The following is a 20,796-nucleotide window of genomic DNA, read 5'->3' as shown; positions in this document are numbered from 1 at the left end:
GGATTTCGGGCGCAAGGTGCTTCGAGCTGTTGTCTCCTAGGCATTTTTCCCCCCCTTCTCCGGGATCTTGTTACATCCCACTTGTACTGCCACTGGATGACAGGAAAAACGGAAATTTTTTACTTACCGTAAATTCCTTTTTCCTTAGTCCAGTGGCAGTACAGATTTCCCTCCCTTCGTTGAGAATAAACTTTACTTTGCATCCATTTCTGTGTGTCTTGTTACTAACTGCCATCTTTGGAGAGGTGCCGGTTTTTATGGGTAAGGAGGAGGGGCTTCGGATATTTTAACTGTTTATTCACTTTTAGGTTCTACTTGTCCCGAGTAAGATTACTACCCACTTGTACTGCCACTGGACTAAGGAAAAAGGAATTTACGGTAAGTAAAAAATTTCCGTTTTTTTTCCGATCAAAACTGTTTTTGTTTGGTTTTTACAACAGGTACAAGAGTCTGGTAGCTGTGAAGTTACTGATCTGAATATTATCTTGGGATGCAGAGAAAATTCCAGTTTAAGCAAGTTTGTATCTCGGTATGTGTATGTTTTACTGATCTGAAAATGGGTGTACAAGTTTTATTCTCATCCTTTTGTTGTGTTCAAATAATTTTCTAACAGTGTTTATGGCGCCGCCACTGCAGAAAATATCAAGAGATATCAGAGATAATGGAACAGAGATTGCGAGGGGGGCTGTGTCTGAAATGATCTAGAGTAGCGGTTGGACACTAGTATTGCTATATATTGATTTTCTAAAGCACCATTGTATTCCACGGCAAAGTACAACAGCAAAACAGATGTGGCAACAAAAGAGTAGAACTCCAGTGTGCGAGCCGGTAACATTACTTAGAGCTGTCTTCTTTAGCTAGACAGTCAGTTTGGTTTATCAAAGGCAATTTATTTTTAGTCTAAGGCATAAAGAACTCATGCCACATTGTATAAATGATGACATAGTATAATTGAATATGCATACAAAATGTTTTAAACTCATGAAAGTTGGATTGCGTATAATAACCTGCTTCCACCCCCACGTAATGTTTTCAGGACTGAGGAGAGGAAGAGTTTAGTACTCTTTTTCCGAACCCTTTCCAGCTTTGCAGAGTGGTGCGAATATCGCAAACAGACGTTTGTCCGTTTTAAGGTAGGATAACAATATATGTGTTTTATGAAAGTCCATGTGATTATTATAAAGAGCTCAAAAACATCATGTGTGTTTTCCTGCAGCGTTGTCACTTTTTTGGTATATTAAATGTTTCGGCTTTTTTAGTATCTATTCCCTTTTATATTTGGCAAACAAAAGAAAACACAACTAAGAATTAACAAAATTATCAACCACTTGCCCCTAAATATTGTTAGGGGGGGGGGGTAAGCATTCAGACACAAGAGACACATTCTGTAAATCGGATCATGCTTACTTATTCCTGGAGTACTTTATGATTTGTAGATAAATGATCAGAAATGTATATTTGGTCACAGGAGTTATATACTGTATATAATGGTCCCAACTATGTATGTACTTAGTGTATATTCTAACCCTACAAATTAAGGTAGGTCGTGTAACATATAAAAATACGTATAATGCTTTTCTTTTTGTAGGCGTGAATATTTTCTTTGTGTATCGGTTTATATTTACAGAATTTTTTTGTTAAAATACACTTTAAAGAGCTCAAGCACTCTATTTACACGTCGGTTCTATTTCATTTTATTTTAACAAACTTGTTAATACATATTTGAAACACAAAGCATGGAATGTAATTTCCTGAAAGATTTTGGCTCAACCAAAATATTTGTCTTCTAACATTTCAATAACTATACATTTAATAAACATGCAAAAGGAGGTTCAGTTTATAAAAATAAAGGGTACATTAACAAGTATACATTGGTAGAGGCACAGTTATAGTGGTTGGAAGCTTTTGCAACAAAACACATTTCCGGTAAATGGAACGAAGAGGCATATTAGCGATCATTTGTAAATATACATAATGCTGAGAGTGATGTACATATTTGTAAAATGTAGACAAGCACAATCATAGCTGAACCTGTGGTTGTAATTCTAACAATAACACTTGATGATTGTAGGAACGGGTTATTCAAACCAATGTCGTCAAAAAGTATCTTTAAGACATCCCACTCGAGCCATAATGGCCTTGCTTTTAATCCCTGAGATGGCTATATTTCCACAGACCATCAGTGTTTGGATTTTGTTCTTTCTATTCTTGCTAAATATAATGATCCCTGTTCACAATAAGGGGCAGGTGGTGTCTTACTGGTATTTAAACATTACAGTTATTATTATTTTGGTGTCCTTTAATGGCAGAACAGCATTATAACATGAAATAATGTACACATTATGTAGTGTGTTTACTTTTTTATTAAGGAGAAAGAAGGGTATCTTTCTTATTCATTTACAAATATGGCCTAAATAAAAGAGTCATTAGCACGCTTAACATGATTACATTAGTAAAAGTTTCTGCCCTATTAAGAAAATGGGATCATTCCTTCAGCTTTGCTACAGTACTCGTCATTACTGAGATACAAGTGTGTAATTTAATACAAGCTATAGATCTTAAGTGTTGTAAGTAATAAGATTTAGGTCAGCATTGCAAATCAGATCAAAGCACATAATAGTCTTCACTTTCTAAAGTAGGAACCCATTGGTAAAGTTCTCAGGCAGGTGAAGCTATTTGGATACTTTCCCAGGATCACTGGGTTCCCGTCCAACCTGATCTCATCCATTTTGGTTCGAACGTATCGAGTATCGTTAGATTTGCAGAAAGTATCATCTGTGATGGTTGAAATATTGTTGAACTGCAAAACAAAATCACATTGCATATTAAAAAAGATCATGTGCTACATAGTAGCGTAAAAGGTTGTAATTTTAAACAGTTTTAACATGGTAGTGGTGAAACTTGATATATCGTCAGCTGATATGAATAGAAGAAACACACATACTGTATATTGGTAATGCTAGATGAGTACATTTAAAATGTCTCATCAGAATGGAATGTTTATTACGTCTTTAGTCTTTAGTCATGGTTAATACCTTAGTTGGACCAACATAGAAAAAAATGTCACATAAGCTTTTGGGACTTCAGAGGTGATTTTACCAAGGATTATGGTGACATCCGTATCTTTAGTGTGTTTATCTGTCTTTACTTTAGGAACAAAGTTATTAAGGTTGTAAAAAAGCTGTAAGTCCATTATGATACCCCAATTTCATTCTTTTAGATATTGGCAAACAAGAAACTTGTGTTTTGTTGTTCCCAAGAAAAGGGAAGATCCTTCATAAGTCTAAGGGCAGTCGGAATAATCTGTGGAGCGTTCACTATAACGGTATAAAAGCATAGTGATGGGATGCCTTTGCTTAATTAAGTCTTCCAACCAACATTTCTAGGGAGATTTACTAAGTGCTGGAAAGCTGAAAATGCAATCCAACAATTCATTTAAATTTCTTTCCAACATCAGTCTTTTGTGGTACGCTGTGTAATACATCTCAGCTAATCTCCATGTGATGGATTGATTGTATACTGTTATGTGCATCGGCATTACCATTATCAGCGAAGCATGTGATGTATGTTACTCATTATATTGGGGGGTTACAAACCTGAAGATGAAGGACCCGTAAGCTCTCTGGCAGGTTTGCTGGAACGCTCTCCAGCTGATTATGAGCCAAGTAGAGGTAGCCTAAGTTGTTCAGTTTCTGTTGAAGTACATTAGATATGAAGAATTAGAATTATGTACAAGTAATGTACGGCACAGTTAGCGAATACTATCTTGGAAAGTGGAGATGGACTTTTCAGAGGAGCCCCCAATTGTCTAATTCAAAAACCTTGACTTTTTTTTACACATTATTGTGTATCTCCTCACTCGCTGCCTGGTTCTGCGTACTCACCGGCACCGACCCTTTCCTGTCCTAACCCTGCTTGTCCAGCTACCCCCTCCTGGTTTTTATATGAAGTTGAAGTGCCCTAGGTCAGGGTTCAACAAACCCTGGGTGCCAGGTCACCATGGTGACTAGAAACCACTTCCTGGCATCTAGGGTTTTGCAGCAAAAAGGGGTAAAACTGGCCAGGGCTGCCATTGTATATAAGAGTGCGGTGTTGTGTATGCCAGCATATAGTGTTAACTTTTGTGTATGGTGTTAGGGTGTGGGTACATAAGTGTGGAATGTAAGTGTGTGTTAATGTTTGTGATCATAAGGTGTTAGCGTGTGTCTGTTACTGTATGGTGTTAGTGTGTGTAATTGTCAAAAATGCAAGCGTGTGTCGTTATGGTGTAAAATACCCCTTTCATGAAGTGATGCATCACTGAAGAAAGGTGCGTTTTATCTTGTAAAACATCCTTTAACTGCAGGGGTAATAAATGAAAAAAATACGCGAGAAAAAAGCTGGCTCCTAAATTTTTTGGGTTGGCTCCTAGATCCAAACCAAATTTGGTTAGGTATATCAATTGATCACTGGGAAATTCATTGTTCTGTTTGCTTATATTTGATGAAATACGGACTTGTTAGTTCAACCTTCTTAAGATACATCATTTGGTGTTTAAGAAAACAAGTTAAAATTATGAGAATAACCTAAAGATCCTCCCTCCTTTTGTGTGTAGCAATTACAGTTTTATCATTTACAGTTGTACAGTATAAGCAATTATATTAGCTAACTAATATCTTATGTGCCATTATAAGAGGCTGGGCCTCGGTGTAAAATGGTGACTCCTAGATTTTACCTTGAAAGCATTTGCCTTGATTGCCTTGCTTTTGATGAAGTTGTTATTGGCGTTGAATGACATCAGCTTTGTAGGCAACGCTGGAATCCGTGTTAGTCTGTTCTCGGCTAGTGAAAGTTGCTCTAGCAAAACAAGCTTTTCAAAAGCCTTTTCCTCAATTTCCTCGATCAGGTTGCCGGTCAGATCAATCCTCTTTAATGTAGCTACATATATAAACAGGAAAGTCAGGATGACGTGCTTTGTCTCATTGATGCTTATGTTCATAAATCATAATTTATTGTAATGTTGGCAACATCTAACACAGAAAGTTAATACCATGTCTACAGATAATGAGACTTGGAAATATGATTATAATAATGTGGTAATGTAACAGTTTTTGTCTGTAAAAAAACATTTTGACATATTTTTTTTTAAATATACAGTTTGCATAGTTGTTGAATTGGAGGCCTGCTTTTTAAAGCCCGCAGGTTGGTAGGTTGCGTTATATTACAGTTTCTGTCTTTACCAATCCTGAGATCTTAATGATCTCCAATGTGTTTGTATAAAACATTTAGAAAACAATGATTTACTACAATGAAGCGCGCAAAAATGTCATTATCTATTGAAGAGAGGATGGTGATATGAAAATGAAGCGACCCAATTTTACCCTATTAGGACGAAAGCATCCCTCTGTGAGAACTTTAATATGTATTTGTGCACAATGAAATATAAAGGACGCACCGGCAGGGCTGCTTCATCGCAATTGGTGACCGGAAAATGCTCTCATTGAAATCAGTGGCAGCACTTTACACACGAGTATGGGGGTCCGAACAGACCCCTGCAGTATTCAACGAGTCAGAGATGGAGGAGAGTATATCACATGCAGAGAGATGTGTTCGGCCGAACACATGCATGCCATTTAGCTGGGAGGTGGGGAAAGGGGCAAATGCATATGGGGATTCTTTCTGTAGAATCCCCCCCCCCCCATGCATTTGGAAAACATAAACATGAACCTATCATCTACAAATGCGTCCTGCATTTTGTTATTTTTTATGATGGGTCTAATTTGAAACATAAAAAGTTATGAATCACTACAATACATGGTATGCAAATTAGACTACAAAACCAAATTTTTAAATCATTGTGTTGTATGACATGAGTAAACTGTGCATGATTTCTTAAAAAGGAACTCACACCTGTATGTAGAAACAACAAAGGCAAGCGGTTTTGCTCAGCATTACTTACGGTAATCAGAGAAGTCCTTCACTGTAATTTTCTTGATTTTGTTAAAACGTGCATAAACATAGGATGTCTCTTTAGGCAATGGAGGTACTTCTTCTCGGTCGGTTTCTTCACAGTAAACTGATCCACTTATGCAAACACAAGCCAGGCATGTGGGTAAATCTGCATTGAAACAGAAGATGCATTTGTTAAACCATTCCTTGTCTTAAAAATAGTGGTTGTCTTTCCAAAACATTGTGGCAAACCTAACCTCCTACTAAGGGTTTGCATAAATGAAAACAATATTTAGATGGAAACTGAAATATATTGCATTTGCAAGGGACATTTTAGGAAGTCAAAATACCTGAAAAGCAAGAGTAAATAATAGTAGATCCTGGCACTGAGATGACAGTTTGCATAGCTAGCAAAATCGAATTGGACCAAATTCTCATTTTATTTATACTGCATTGGTTTTCAGGCCATTCAGAAGAAAATTGTGGGCATTTTTGAGGTCCATGACACCTTCTGGACACATTTTACCTATAGCACCACCATCTCTAGGTTTAGGAAGAGATCCACACTCAATTTGGGCTCCAGGACCACCAGCAGCTGCACTGCACCAATAGATACATACATCCAGCAGCATGCTGTGGGACTTGAATTTGAATTTAATGATCCCTAAGATTAAGGAAGGTTATATGGCAACGGTAGTAGGGCACTGGCAGTGGGTAGACACTGGCACATATATTCAGCCCCATGGTACATGATGCTGGATTTCCCTCCAAATTAGAAAAATACTTAAGGAACTGATCCCTCAGGAAGAAGATTGAGCCGCAGATGTAGGGCACGGGGCAGGTGCTGGCAGACACACTGAATCCCCCCCCCCCAACATACTGGGGAGGGGGCAAGAATCCTTCAGAGTACGGAAGAACATTAAGGCGCAATGGTATGGCAGGGTACAGGCATTGCTCTGGTAGGCAGACACATCCATCTTCTTGGTGCAGGACTGAACTATCCAAATATTGAAAAACAGCCATGTTGGAGGCCAAAGACCTATTGTGGCGGCCATATTGGAGACTAACACACTTGCAACGGCCATCTTGGAGCCATGTAGGGAATATGCGGCAATGTTTAGGGGCAGCAGGTATGTGGGAGCCTTCAGGGAACGGGAAATGTGATGGTAGCCACAAGGCGACCTCGGGTACCCGAGGATGCTGCGCCGGAGCGAACACTTGCGGCTCGTGGTAGCTAGAAGGATTGCAAGCCAAAGAAGTTTATGGTAGAGATGTTCCACCAGATTAAGGCAAGACTTGTCAGTACTAGCACTCTCTCTGACAAATACTGGAAATAAAATGAAATATGTCCTTAATCACCAATAGAGCAGCATGTGTTGAATGGCATCTTGATGTTAGTTTGCTCTCTCAAATTATATTATCCATTTGTTTTGCTTTTTTTTTTTTTTTTTTTTTTTTTTTTTTTTTTTTTTATTTATACCAATTTTCATATTTTGGGAACAAACGCTTACTATATTATTGTTTTTCCAATATTTACATAGCGACATCATATGCTGGAGCTTTGTACCTTTGGTATCCGTAATTTCTTTGGTTTCTTCTTCATCTTCTCTTTTAAACCTTTCTTTTCCAATTATAAGGCCATTTTCCTGTTGAAAAATACAAAATGGAATTTTGCATATCTACAATATGGGTGTTTATCTGAATACAATACACGTATCACAGGCCATATATGTACAGGCTGCTTAAAAATTGCTGCAAACTCTGCAATTGTGGCGTTTTTGCAACAAAGATGGCGGCTGACGGCTAAAACAGCTTAGGAAGCGATCAGCAATAACTTCCTAACTGTAATCGGTGTCACTGAAATGCCTCAATATTGAGGCATTCAGCAACATAACCTCCGTCCCCGATCATCCTGTGATTACTCCGAAGAGCAACCAAAAGTGCCATCAGTGACATTGTTGTCCATTGAAGTCATTAAAGCCCAGCTTACTAATCACTGTGTGAGTTGTAAAATATATATAAAAAAAATAGTAAAAAAAAAAGTGTGTATGTAAAAATCATTTTCTAGTGATGTCACCATCAGACCAAGTCTAAAACATGTAACATAAAGAAATTAAAAAGTTTTTTTTTTTATTTTTTTTTATTTTATTGTCCTAGAAATGAAGTTTCTAGTTTTCAAAAATATATGGTCTTATGTGGTAAATTGATGTGGCTGGCTTCAAAGATGTCCCAAATACGGCATGTGGGCAGAGGGGCCAGATTTCAAAATTCCAAGTTTAAAAACTTAAATACGCCTCTCCCAAATGTGGCCTTTTATCCTCCAAATAACCTGACAAACCCATGCATTGGTGGTAACAATGTACTCGGGAGATGTTGTTGAACACATAACGGAGTATTGTTTTGCAGTGACATATACCAGGAGCTGTAAATTTTAAACCTGGAGTACAATTGTGTGGTACCCCCCTACACAAAATAACTAACACAAATTTTGATAAAGGCTGGTAGTAGAATTAGTGTATGAAACAAAGTAAAAAAAACAAAGCACCATTTGAAATACTCTGTGGTATCTAGTTTTAAAAAAATATGATCTGGTGTAAATTGAATTGGTAGACTTCAAAGATGTCCCAAACAAGACATGGAGAAACGATTACCAGATTTGAAAAAATGGTATTGTAATAGCAAAACACTTCTTGTACTTATTGCCCTATAGCTTGCAAAAAATAAATAAATTGGTATTTCTAAACTCAAGACAAATATTAGAATCTATTTAGCAGGTTTTTTCATTGGCTTTTGTAGATGAGTAAAAGTGCTTTTTTTTTCAATTTTTCACCATATTATATTTTTCGTATAGGAAATTATGATATGATCGAAAAAAATAGTATCTAAAGAAAGCCCTTCTTGTTCTTAAAAACTGCAAAAATTTTAATAGCCTAGGTCACGAAGGGTACAGAAAGTAAAAAAAAAACAAAAAAAACAGCCTGGCTTTAAGGGATTAAACTAAACTAAATTAAATCACACTGATCACAGTTATAAAAACATTCAGGATGTGATATAACTGAACACTCCAAATGGGAAAAAAAACTCAGCGTTCACATTATTAAAAGTGATGAAATGTTTCTAAGTTTAGTAATCAGTAAGTGTCACATGATCAGACGTCGCTCTTGGTTCTTAAGGGACTTCCTCGGTTGCAAGGCAGAACCCACCAATAGCAGCACACTTAAAGGCACGATGATCCATGCTGTCGTAAAGCCACCACAAAATTATGATGCCATGGAATAGCAAAATGGATTAGAAGAAAGCAAATAAACACTTGGTCATTTAGTTTCCAATGCATTTATTTTACCGTGTTGCACTCATAACTTGTTCACTGGATGTGTAACAGGATTACATTGGTACCCAGTTAGTGTGAGAGGGGTTAATGAAATTGAGGAATGTTACTCTCTTGCCCTGGGGCTTAAGGCTTTAAATCAGTATACTTCCTTTTTTTTGTGGTTTTCTCCTTTTTCTGTGGAATGTGAGGAAAAACCTGCCTTTAACATTATAACATTTTTTTTCCAGAGGGCCGGTATCTTGGATATGTTCCATATGTTGAGAATATATAGCCATAGTTTACTTCTCAACATTGAAAGGGGCTTTTAGGCAGCCATACAAACTGGGTATTTGTGCATCAACAGACACAATATTGTAGCATGTGAAATATGTAACTACTATAGATTCATTTAATATATCATTAATATAACTAAGAACTTCTAAAACCCAAGGCATTCATAAGTACATTTGTTCTGTTTCACTGCTTTGGGCCCCAGATTCTAGTTATTTAAAGAGGATTCATACTGTAGATAAGCATTGTGGTAGGCTAAGTGAGGAGCACACTAACCATGAAGGAAAGCATTTTTAAAGCATCACTGTAAAAGTATTTACCTATGAATGCATACATACTTTATATTGTTATAAAAGTCCTACAACACCATAAATGTATTTTTTCCTGGATAAAAAATAAGGTGATTCAGCACTGCATATCAGTAAGTACAAAAAGTTAAAGAGAAGAACATTCTACGCACCCATCCTTTATGTATTCATAACAGACATTGTATATATATGCGGATGTACCTTGTTTGTTTGTGCCTCCAATGCCATCTTAAATAGCTGTCCCTCGAGCATTTCAAAAACATCGTAATCATAAACTTCATCTTGCTGTACAGGAGGGGCCGAATGCATGAACGGTAGCAGCAGGATCAGAGCGCACCAAATAGGTAAAGTCAGCATCGCTGCTGTTCCGAAGGCAGAGCTCGGCACACTGGCTCTGTGGTAGTTTGCTTAGAGAAAAATCCTTTCTCCGGTCCTGGAGGAGAACTGCATGACATAACAATAGTTAAAGTATGCATGACTTGGCCAGATTTAGCAGATTAATTGCATTTGGGGGGGAGAGAATAATACTTAACCCTTTAGGGTGATTATGGGGCAGCTAGGCTTTGAAAAAGAAAGTTAATGCATCATCAGGATTACCTTATTCACATACAAGGTAACATGAGGATCAGGATGTTTTAGCCCATGCTAATATTTTCTATTGAAATGTCTTTTTTAGGCTATTAATGCTTTTTGTGAAATGGCAGCAAACGCTCATGTGCAAAGCTCAGTATAAAACAATAGAAAACATCCCTCTGCGTTTTTATAATAACCTGATTGTTGTAGGGTTTCTCTTTGTAGAAAAACAAGACAAATTAAAATAGTAAACCAAAATTGACTTGAAGCACTTTTATGCGTATGTAACAACGTTCCAAAACTAGTAGCTTTACCTTATCTTTAGCTGCTGTGTCCGCTTAGGTTCAGGTGTATTTGAAAGGTGTGAGGAGCAGGGTTCATATGTGGTCAGTCTTTAGAAGAAATGAATAAGTACATTGACTGCACAGGCCATTGGCATAAAGAAGGCTGCTCCAGCCTTTCCCCCTCCCCCAGGCTAAGAGATAATATCCCAAAGAAGGCTGCTCTCTATTAAGAATTTAGGTTTGCTACAGAAAGAACTGAAGGCTTCTCTGTTGTGTAGGGTGCATATTATTATTATCATTATTATTATTATTTTTTATTAAGTGCCACCAAATTACACAGTGCTTTAAGTGGGGGCAGTTAACACGCATAACAAAAATACATGAATACATAGACACATCAGGAGTTGAGAGAGAGAGCATTTTGTGAAGCATATAAGTAGAATAGACAAAATTGCACAATTTTAATGACTTAAAAGATCTAAAATAGTTGGCAATTTGGGTGTCACTAAAGCTGGGTATCTAGTATAATATAGTTTCAAAACTTCTCAGTAGATTGAGAATGCAAATGTAATGTAAATTGTATGATGGTTCAAAGACTCAAAACTTCTGATAACACTTGTTAAGCTTTAGAATCATTTTGGTCCCTATAAGAGAGCAGATACACTTCTTCCAGAGACCAATAGACCAGTATAGATACATTCTTATACTTTCAGGATCGAATCAGGTTGCGTAATGCTGAGTGTTTTCATACCCTGCAGAGCGTCTCTAACCACATACATCTGTGGAGCTTTGTAACAAGACTTGGAAAGCGATCTGTCTCCACTGATTTTTGATGTGTGGAATCAGCCTATGCTCCGCTATCCATGTGGTGACACTGATGGTGTTTTGTAACGTTTAGTTGCTATCCAACTTACTGATGTCTTTAATTAGCAGTAGGTGTATATAAGATGATTTTAGTGGTCTCATTAGTCTACTATCAGCATGGCCACTGCTCAGTCTTGAAGCCTAGACTTTAAAATAATTAAAATGGTTACTGTAAATGATTCCTTTCTTCAAAAAAAAAAAAAAAAAAAAATCATGCTGGTTCCTTAACTTGATTTTTGCTTCAGAAATACAGTATATTATTATCATCACGTTTCGAGCGCCAGCAGGTCCTGTAGCAGTAACCCATCTGTTATGTTGTGCGCCTTCACATCCAGCTAGGGAAATGCCTCTATTAACCTGTACAGCAGCACCTTATTGTACCTTATTACATTTGTGCGCCAATCCAATATATACAGTTTATAAACATGCTGCTTTAGTACTGTTTTGACCAAAGCACACAAGCTCATCTACCACGTCAAGGCACCTCGTGAGAGGCGAGTCCTAACTAAAAATACAGGGTTACTCAACTAAGAGTGAGTGGCTGGGTTTTGTAATAGCAGGGGTAGGGTTTATTGCAGTGATTGAGCGGATGATTTATACAGTAAATTAGCTTACGTAGGAGAGATCTGTGATAGAAGCAGCAGACACTTAATGCTTTCTTTCACATTTCCCTGTTCATGCCACTTGAGAGGGAAGTATGGAGATGGTGCAGCTTTGTCAGAACCTGGAGTCGCAGGAGTCCTACCTGACGTACACTTTTCTACAGGCTTAGAGCACAGGCTGAAGCGGGGCTGATTGCGACCAATCACCGTCCATAGATGGATTCCTACTGTTATTGGAGATATTCCTGTGACGTCACTGGTGCCCAAATACAAATAAAATGTTAAAGGTGCTAACAATATGTAATTTACCTCATTATAGTATACATTTACTGATGGGAGTAGCAAAGGTAGATGTTTCCTTTTCCACTCAGAAATTTTGTTTTTGTTTGTTTGTTTTCAAGGAATAATTGCCTGGCAGGACTGAACATGGTGAGGAATTTATCATACCTTGCTGACATTCTTTTGTTGTCGCTGCACGTTACTGAATTTTAATTCTCAGAAGGGCTCAAAGTACTTGCTTCTAGCGGAAAAAAAACTTGATTATTATTGCATGCGTTGACTTTTTGTGGGCAAAAATTGTGAACCCCCAAGAATCGTAAGTTGTGCAATTTGAGCATCATTATCATAAGCAATAATGCCGCGTTTACCTTCGAGTGATGTAGTGCAATAATACAACTTTATTAGCCCTAAATATTTACCGGTTAATGTAGGTTTCCATATAGTTCCACACATACCATGTATCTATGCTGTTCTTTTGACATTCAATCATTTAATCATTTATTTAGTCAGTTTTCCTCATGACAGCATTTTATTCATAAACCGTTTTTCAGAATATTTTGTTTTCCTGGAAAAACTCTGGTTTGGCAGGTTAGCAGTAGTGATCCCTTTTGAAATTATTTTTAAAAATGTTGTATGCGCATGATAAACACACAGCACTTGGCAATAAGTAAAAATCACAAATCCCAACCAGGGCTGATCTTAGCACCAGGCACCAGAATAAGGGTGGCACTGATCAGATCCGGACCCCACAGCATTCCTGCTCCCAGTCGGCTTGGTAACGAAGACGCTTAGCAGGTCACAAAATGCACATTATATGACCCCGCAGAAGATGTGCAAGCTTTGCTGATGATAAAGGCTCCTGGCGAGGTAAGAGGGAGAGCAGAGGATCCAATTCTTTGTTTTAATGAACAGGTGAAAGTCAGGTGAACCAGATGATATCAAGCAGATAATGACGGATATTCCAAAAACAGGAGTTGTCATCACCTACCATCACTTTCTGGACTCCCTGTTCTTCTTTACGCTGAAGATACTCCTTAATGACTTTGACTGTATGTTTGGTGTTGTAATGATGCTGTAGAATAAATTTGGGGGCAATCGGACGCCTCCCTGATAGTATTACATGATGGATAACTATCTGCCTGTACATGGCATTGAGAAGACCGTTAATTCTGATCAAATCCCCAACTCCATTTGCAGAAATAAAGCCAGAGCATGCATGGAGCATCACCACCAAGATACCTTGTTGATGACGACCTTATGTCTTGTTGCTGTGCTCAGTCTTGCCATAGTGTATGGCTTTTGACATTAAACCGTCTTCAGCAACCTCATCTTGTTAGTGAGTTTGGCTGCTCCTCACCCAATTTTATTCCTCCTACACAGCGGTCTCTGTTTCAGTTAACGACTGCGTTTAAACCTACATATTACATTGATGATCATTAGCACCTTTTAGGTAAAATTGTTTATTCACACAGCTATACACCTACAAAATCCCTGACTTTGTACAAGTGTACCTAGAATAAATAATGGTGTTTTAAGGGCAAAGGGATGAAAATAAACAATTAACACATCTATTTTAAAGACATTACTTTACTGCATTTTTCCACACCTGCCTAAAACTTTTGTACCGCACTGTAAGAGAAAGAATAGCTTTATGGTTAGGTCATGTGTTTCTGGCAACTTCAAATGGAAACTTGAATACAGTAGTGAATCAGTCCCAAGTATATAGTACTTTCTGTGTATCTGTATGGCTTCCTCACAATATTAATTTTGTTGAGCTAGGGTTGGAAGGTGAGATTATTAGCACATTCCTCCTTTATTTTACAAATTTGTTTCAGCAAGATGAAATAAAATTCATAAATCTGTCTAAATCTATAGTCTTAAAGACCTAACAAATATAGGAAAATTAATATTCTGCCCTGTAAAATCTAAGTTGTAATATATATTACTAAAATGAGAAGGTACCCATTACACAAAGCTGGTCAATGCTTCTTCATGGGGGGGTTTATATCCAATTTACCCACTATTCCCTCGTATTTCACTACTAGGAGATAGTGGATCAATTAAACACAGGTTTATATTGGTCTCTGTTTTGTTACATTTTGAGATTCAGTTCCCTTTAACATTTACACTTTCTCCATTTTGAATATGGCTGTATTTTAAAATAACTCCTTATATTAAGGGTAAGTAAACTTTAAATAAATAGTTCTCACTCGCTATGCAAAGATTACATTTTGAGGCGGTCTCACCCACATGCATGATACATTATTCCATATTTCTAGCTCAAAATATTTCAACCTAATAATAGTACTAATGGTACTAAGAGGTACTTGGGAGACTTGGCCTAGACTGAGTTTGTTTAATATTTTGTTAAGTGGACCCTCAAGTTTAAAGAGGTTTGCATTAATCACTAAAACGTAATAATTTATATGTGTCTTATGATAACTAAGTGTTATAGTAGGTCCTATTAGGTCTCGGTGTAGTTGAAATAACAAAGCTGCCATAGCATTGCATCCTTCTGTGTTTTAGAACACCTGGCATCCTCATAACAAGTTGATTTATTTTGTGTTTTAAATATTTAGATTTTATATTCTACATGATCCAGAAATGAGAATAGAAGATTGGATGTAAGTTTTGTGCCTTTAATAATGACCCCCACCTAATAAATGGAATGCTCGTTTTAAAAGTTTAATTGACAAAATTATGTTTTAATGCTCTGTTAATTGAGCTCTCGTAGGTAACAATTCCTTGAAATTTAACATTACAAATATTTTGATTACTCGTCACAATCCATCTCTTTTAAGCAAAGAACAAAATATTATGGTTTTATGGCTGTGAAGCGCGCAGCATTGAATTTGATGGCAGATAATACTCATTTGACACATCTAGTCTGCGTCTTTCCTTCTGCAGTAGAAATGTCAAACCTTATTTGATCTTTGATCTTATATTCTGGAAAGCTATATGTATATCCCAAGCAGAGTTAAGTTCCCTCATCATATCATATTTGACCCCTTCTGCTAGGAGGCTGTTCCACTTACTTATCTCCCAAAAACATCATCACATTCATTGAGCCTCCTACCCTTTTGGTTTAAATTATGACTGACCTTTTTTTCTCTCTTTGAAATATAATTTTCTGTTATCCAGCTTACTATACCACATACATTTTTTATTTTGCCTGAAATTGAAAATAGATCTTTATAAAGCCTATATGAGAGCTTGATTTAGTTGCAGAGAAGGACATAACTTCCACGGGGCAAGAGGGCAGCTGCCCCAGTGGACCCACAAGATGAAGGGAGTGTTTTGAGATACCTGGCCAAAATGTATTTATGAACGCACATAATCTATCTAGATAACTTATCTCTACACGTTTAGTTTTCACAGTTGTGAAAATAATACTTTTAAGATGACTGGAACAGGATATTGCTTATTTGAGAGTCTAAATAAGCATGCTTTTTAAATTTGGTTTTCTGCATTTTCAGCAAATGTGAAACATCTGTTGGTCAGACACAGCTGTTTGAAAGCTCATCTTTTTGGAAAATAACAGAATGTGTGCTTACAAGAAAAAAAGCAACCATTTTAAAAAGCCTTGCTTTTTTTCTTCATGTGAATATTATATGTCTGCTTTATATCATTTTTATATTTGATAACACATTTGGTAAATATGGTACCAATTCCACATGCTTTGAAGCAACTGATAAATAAATTAGAGAAACGATGAGCAAATAGGCTGTATATTTATAAACTTAAGTATAAAACCAAAAAACAAGTTAGTCCTTGGTCTTGCCTTGATTCAGGATAGCTTTATACCCATCCCATGCGTGTTTAAAATCCCTCACTGTATTAGTCTCTACCGCCTCTGAAGGGATGCTGTTTCAGTTATCTACCACTCTCTACCACTCTCTTGGTAAAGTAAAACTTCCTAACTTTCTCCAATGTGTCAATAGCCTGCTGGAGGTGGCATCTCCAAAACCGTACACAAGTGAGGTCTTGTCTATCTGCAACTAATGCCACTTTCTATACAACCCATCACCCTGCTTGTTTTTTCCGATGCTTTATTGCATTTATTAATTTTTTTTAAATTTATTTTTGTAAATATGTTTTGTTTTGTCACAACGAAAGAACAGAAAATCAGTGGGGGAAGGAAGCAAGGGAGGTACAGGGCACATAACTCCACAAAGTACAGGCAGACATAGAGCCCAGCGCAGTGGGACAATACAGTTGTACATAGTTCACATACAGCGTCAAGAACATCGCAGGAACAGAAAATATATTTCCCACCACATCGACACACCATAGGAAAGATTCCAAGAACCGTACCGACAGATTCCCACCCAGACATAACTGCAGGCCAGACAGGGGACCTCAGGGGCTAATCGAAGTAGGCCATGGTGGGAGTAAGTGTGGAGGTGCAGAAGTATAGCATCCCTGATATAACAAGGGAAGGACAAGGGGGCAGAGAAAGGTGGCAAACAAAAAGGGGAGGAGGGAAAAAAACAGGAAGGAGGGAGAGAAGAAAGAAAGGGGGAAAAAAAGAGGGTGCTCCCATGAACCAGCACAGCGCCCTGTCAGCAAGCGACCGCTCACACAGTCAATAGGGCCCGAACATCGGGGCTCGCAGTATATTCCACCCAATAATACCACATCTTCCGGTACCTCTCACTTTGATCATCAGAGGACATGGCCAGCTCCTCCAGAGTCCTGATGTGTTCTACTTTCAAGATCCACTCCTGAAACGAAGGAGCCAGAGGATCTTTCCAGTGAAGCGGTATTAAGGCTTTCGCCGCGTTCAGAAGGTGAGGCACTATCGACTTCCTATAGCTAGAGACCGATTGGTCAGTATGATGCAAAAGGAACAAAGCAGGCGAGAACGGTATCTGACGGTCCGTGAACCTGGGCATGAGCGAATGGATCTGACGCCAGAATGGAACAATCCTCGAGCACTCCCACCATAAATGTAAAAGTGACCCCATACCGGAGCCGCATCTCCAACACGTATCCGGCAAATCTGGGAAGGCAGCATGGGGAACATCAGGGGACCTGTACCAGCGGGTCAGGAGTTTGTAAGAGGTTTCCTGCTGTTTAGTACTGCGTGAGCTTTTATGGGTGAGGAGAAAAATTTTGTCCCAGTCTTTCGGGCTTAAAGAAATCAGCAGCTGCTCCCAGAAGCCTTGAAAGCGTAGCGGGACGGTGATTTGCGCCCGCAAAAGAAGTTGATACAATATCGAAACACCATCAAAATTAGTAAGGGCACGCGTCGTGGTATGTTTTCGTGCGGACTTAGAGAAAAAACTCAGCAATTTTGTCGAGGACGGTGGGTGGCCTGCCTGGCAGAATCGTGTCTAATGGTCGTAATCTGCCAGCAAGTAAGAAGTCAGAAATCGGAGCCCTGTCCGTCAACGCGGTAGACAAAAAAGGGCCAGCAACCTATCCTTGTGGGAAGCCGGGATTATTTCTGATGGGCGTCAGGGGTGAGGGATACGTCGTCAGAGAGTGCGATAAATGCAACGCGAGTAGTGAAGCCTTCACAAACGGCTAAACTAAATTCTGGGACGCCCTCGGGAACACAGGAATCGCAAAAACATGGATTGCACCAAAGTAAAAAAGGCCCGGGGAATCTCTATTGGGAGAGACTGGAACAAAAATAAAAGCTTGGGCAGCACAGCCATCTTGAGCGTGTTAATTCTCCCAAACCAGGAAATGTGTTGAGGGGACCATGTGTTAAGGTCTTTCTGAATGGCAGTTAATAGGGGAAGAAAGTTATGTCGGTAAAGCTCCGACAAGTCTCGCGTAAGCCAGACACCCAAATATCTCAGCTTCCCCTCACACCATTTGAAGGGGAAGGTGGAACACAAATGCAGGTCGCCACATTAATGTTCAGGATCTCAGATTTTGAATTATTAATTTTTAGATTAGCCAATTCCCCGTATTCTTTAAACTCATGGAGTATAACTGGGAGCGATGGCCGTGGTTGCGTGACAACAAAAAGTAAGTCGTCTGCATAACCCAAGACCTTGTGCATGACCTCACCAGCTAGGAGGCCCTGAATGTGCACGTTCCGTCGGATGGATTCCATGAAAGGCTCCAGGGATAGAATGAAAAGCAAGGGAGAGAGCGGGCAGCCCTGTCTGGTCCCATTCGCGATGGAGAAGGAGTCTGTTAACACTCCGTTAACCCTCACCCGAGCCGAGGGGCCGGAGTACAGGGAGGAGACCCAGCGCCGCATATTCGGTCCAAAACCCATATGGTCCAAGACCGCAAACATAAAGGACCAATCCAACCTGCCAAAGGCTTTCTCAGCATCTGTTGACAGGAGGATGGTTTCAGTCTTGGAGGAGATCGCGTAATGCATTAAGTTCACCGCCCTAAGCGTGCTATTGCGGGACTTGCGTCCCGGTGCAAAACTCGTTTGGTCAGGATGCACTAGGGACGGGATAAACCGCTGCATCCGATTTGCCAAAATTTTAGAGAATAATTTGAGGTCTGCGTTGAGCAGGGAAATAGGGCGGAAGCTACTGCATTGTTCCAAATCCTTGCCCTCCTTGGGGATCAGGAAAATGTTAGCCATCAGGGTGTGTGGGTGAATATCCCTACCCTCCAGAATAGAATTAAAGGAGCTCACCATCCGTGGCCCCGTGCCTATAGTAAAGCAAAGGGAGCCCGTCGGGACCAGGGCATTTCCCAAGTCTAGACGCTTTAACCGCTGCCCCAAGTTTAGTTAAAGTGATAGTCTCCATACTATCCGTCTCCTCCACAGACAGCTTCCTCCGCAGAGTTCTGTAGAGATAAGCACGTATCTTGTAGGACCGGGCAGCCTGAGCAGCAAGTGAATGGGTACCAGACAGATTATAAAGATTAGAATAATAGTCCGTAAAGGCAGACATAATCTCGTTGGGAAGTCTGTGGTGGGAACCATCCACGGGACTTATTTTAGGGATATAATATGGTCTGCAGCGAGTTCTCAGGGCCCTAGCTAAATATTTACTGAGTTTGTCCCCGTGTTCATAGTAAAGGGCCCTCAGCTTCAGGAAAGAGCGCCTTGCTTTAGTGATCAACAATGAAGAGAGGTCCCTACGTAGGAGGACCAACTGTTGGAAGGCAGCATCAGTAAGAAAATCTTTATGGGGCTGCTCTAATATCGTGATATACTTTCCCGAGGGCGGACGCGGCAGCTTTCTTCCGTTCAGACCCGACCTTGATGAAATGTCCGCAAACTACACACTTATAAGCCTGCTACACAGTTAGGGGGGAAACGTCCGGGGTCGCATTGTCCGCGAAATAGTTAGTCAGAAGGGAGTGCGTGTCAGTCTGAAGTACTGGATTCGTAAAGAGTGATTCGTTAAGTCGCCATGTCGTCGCTGTCGGTCGGGTCAAAGACAGTATCAATGGTGCATGATCCGACCAAGTGATCAGACCATAACGGGCAGACAACAATTTGGGGAGATGGTAGTACGGCAGAAAGAGATAATCAAGTCTAGTATAGAGTCTCGTGGAAGTGGAGAAAAAACTGTAGTCCCTATCGCAGGGGTGAAGCGCCCTCCAGCAATCTACCAGCTGAAGATCATGGAGTAAAGCTTTCATTTTTTGGGAGACATGCGGGGGAGTGCAGGACTGCCCTTCGGAAGTATCCACTTTAAAAGCCACATTGAAATCGCCGCCCAGGATCAAGAGACCCTCTTTGAAGGGGCGTAATAATCGAAGAATCTTGAAGAGGCTACGGTGTTTATTGCATTTATTATTATTATCTTTTATTTATATAGCTCCAACAATTTACGCAGTGCTTAATACAATACATATATTCAAACCGATACATTAGGTGGAGAGGCTCGGCTCGCAAGCTTACAATCTTGAGGGAATGAGGTGAACAAAAAAGGCACGGAGAAAGGATGAGAGGTAGTGTGGTGGTTGTATCAGTGACAAGGAAGTTCTAGAAGAAGGCTTCTCTGAAGAAGTGAGTTTTGAGATGTTTCTTGAATGTTGGGAGGGAGGGTGAAAGCTGAAGGTTCGGTGGAAGTAACATAGTAACATAGTTCATAAGGTTGAAAAAAGACCAAAGTCCATCAAGTTCCACCTATATACCTATTGTGTCCCTACTGTGTTGATCCAGAAGAAGGCAAAAAAAACCCTTATGAAGCAGATGCCAATTGCCCCATACCAGGGGGAAAATTCCTTCCCGACTCCAAATATGGCAATCAGAATAAATCCCTGGATTAACGTTCTGTCCCTATTAATCTAATATCCATAACTTGTAATATTATTGCTTTCAAGAAACACGTCCAGGCTCCTTTTGAACTCTTTTATTGAGGTTACCATTACCACTTCCTCTGGCAGAGAGTTCCATAATCTCACCGCTCTTAGTAGAT

General features: G+C 39.3%; 1 protein-coding gene across 1 annotated transcript; it reads right to left on the bottom strand.

Moving 5' to 3' along the window:
• Positions 1-2,623: 2,623 nt before the first annotated feature.
• Positions 2,624-10,194, bottom strand: LOC149281101 (mimecan-like). The gene is made up of 6 exons (XM_089499778.1): positions 10,039-10,194; positions 7,496-7,574; positions 5,939-6,097; positions 4,715-4,917; positions 3,597-3,692; positions 2,624-2,800 (listed from the first exon to the last, which is right to left on the bottom strand). Exons 1-6 carry the CDS (start codon positions 10,192-10,194, stop codon positions 2,624-2,626), a joined length of 870 nt encoding a protein of 289 aa, XP_089355904.1.
• Positions 10,195-20,796: the final 10,602 nt, after the last annotated feature.

This window comes from Sceloporus occidentalis, unplaced genomic scaffold (genome assembly GCF_023333645.1).
Source record: "Sceloporus occidentalis isolate IW3139 unplaced genomic scaffold, rSceOcc1.0.p SCAF_139, whole genome shotgun sequence".
Classification (NCBI taxonomy): Eukaryota; Metazoa; Chordata; class Lepidosauria; order Squamata; family Phrynosomatidae; genus Sceloporus; species Sceloporus occidentalis.
Note: the sequence above shows the minus strand (reverse complement) of the source record. Positions and strands in the feature narration are given on the sequence as shown.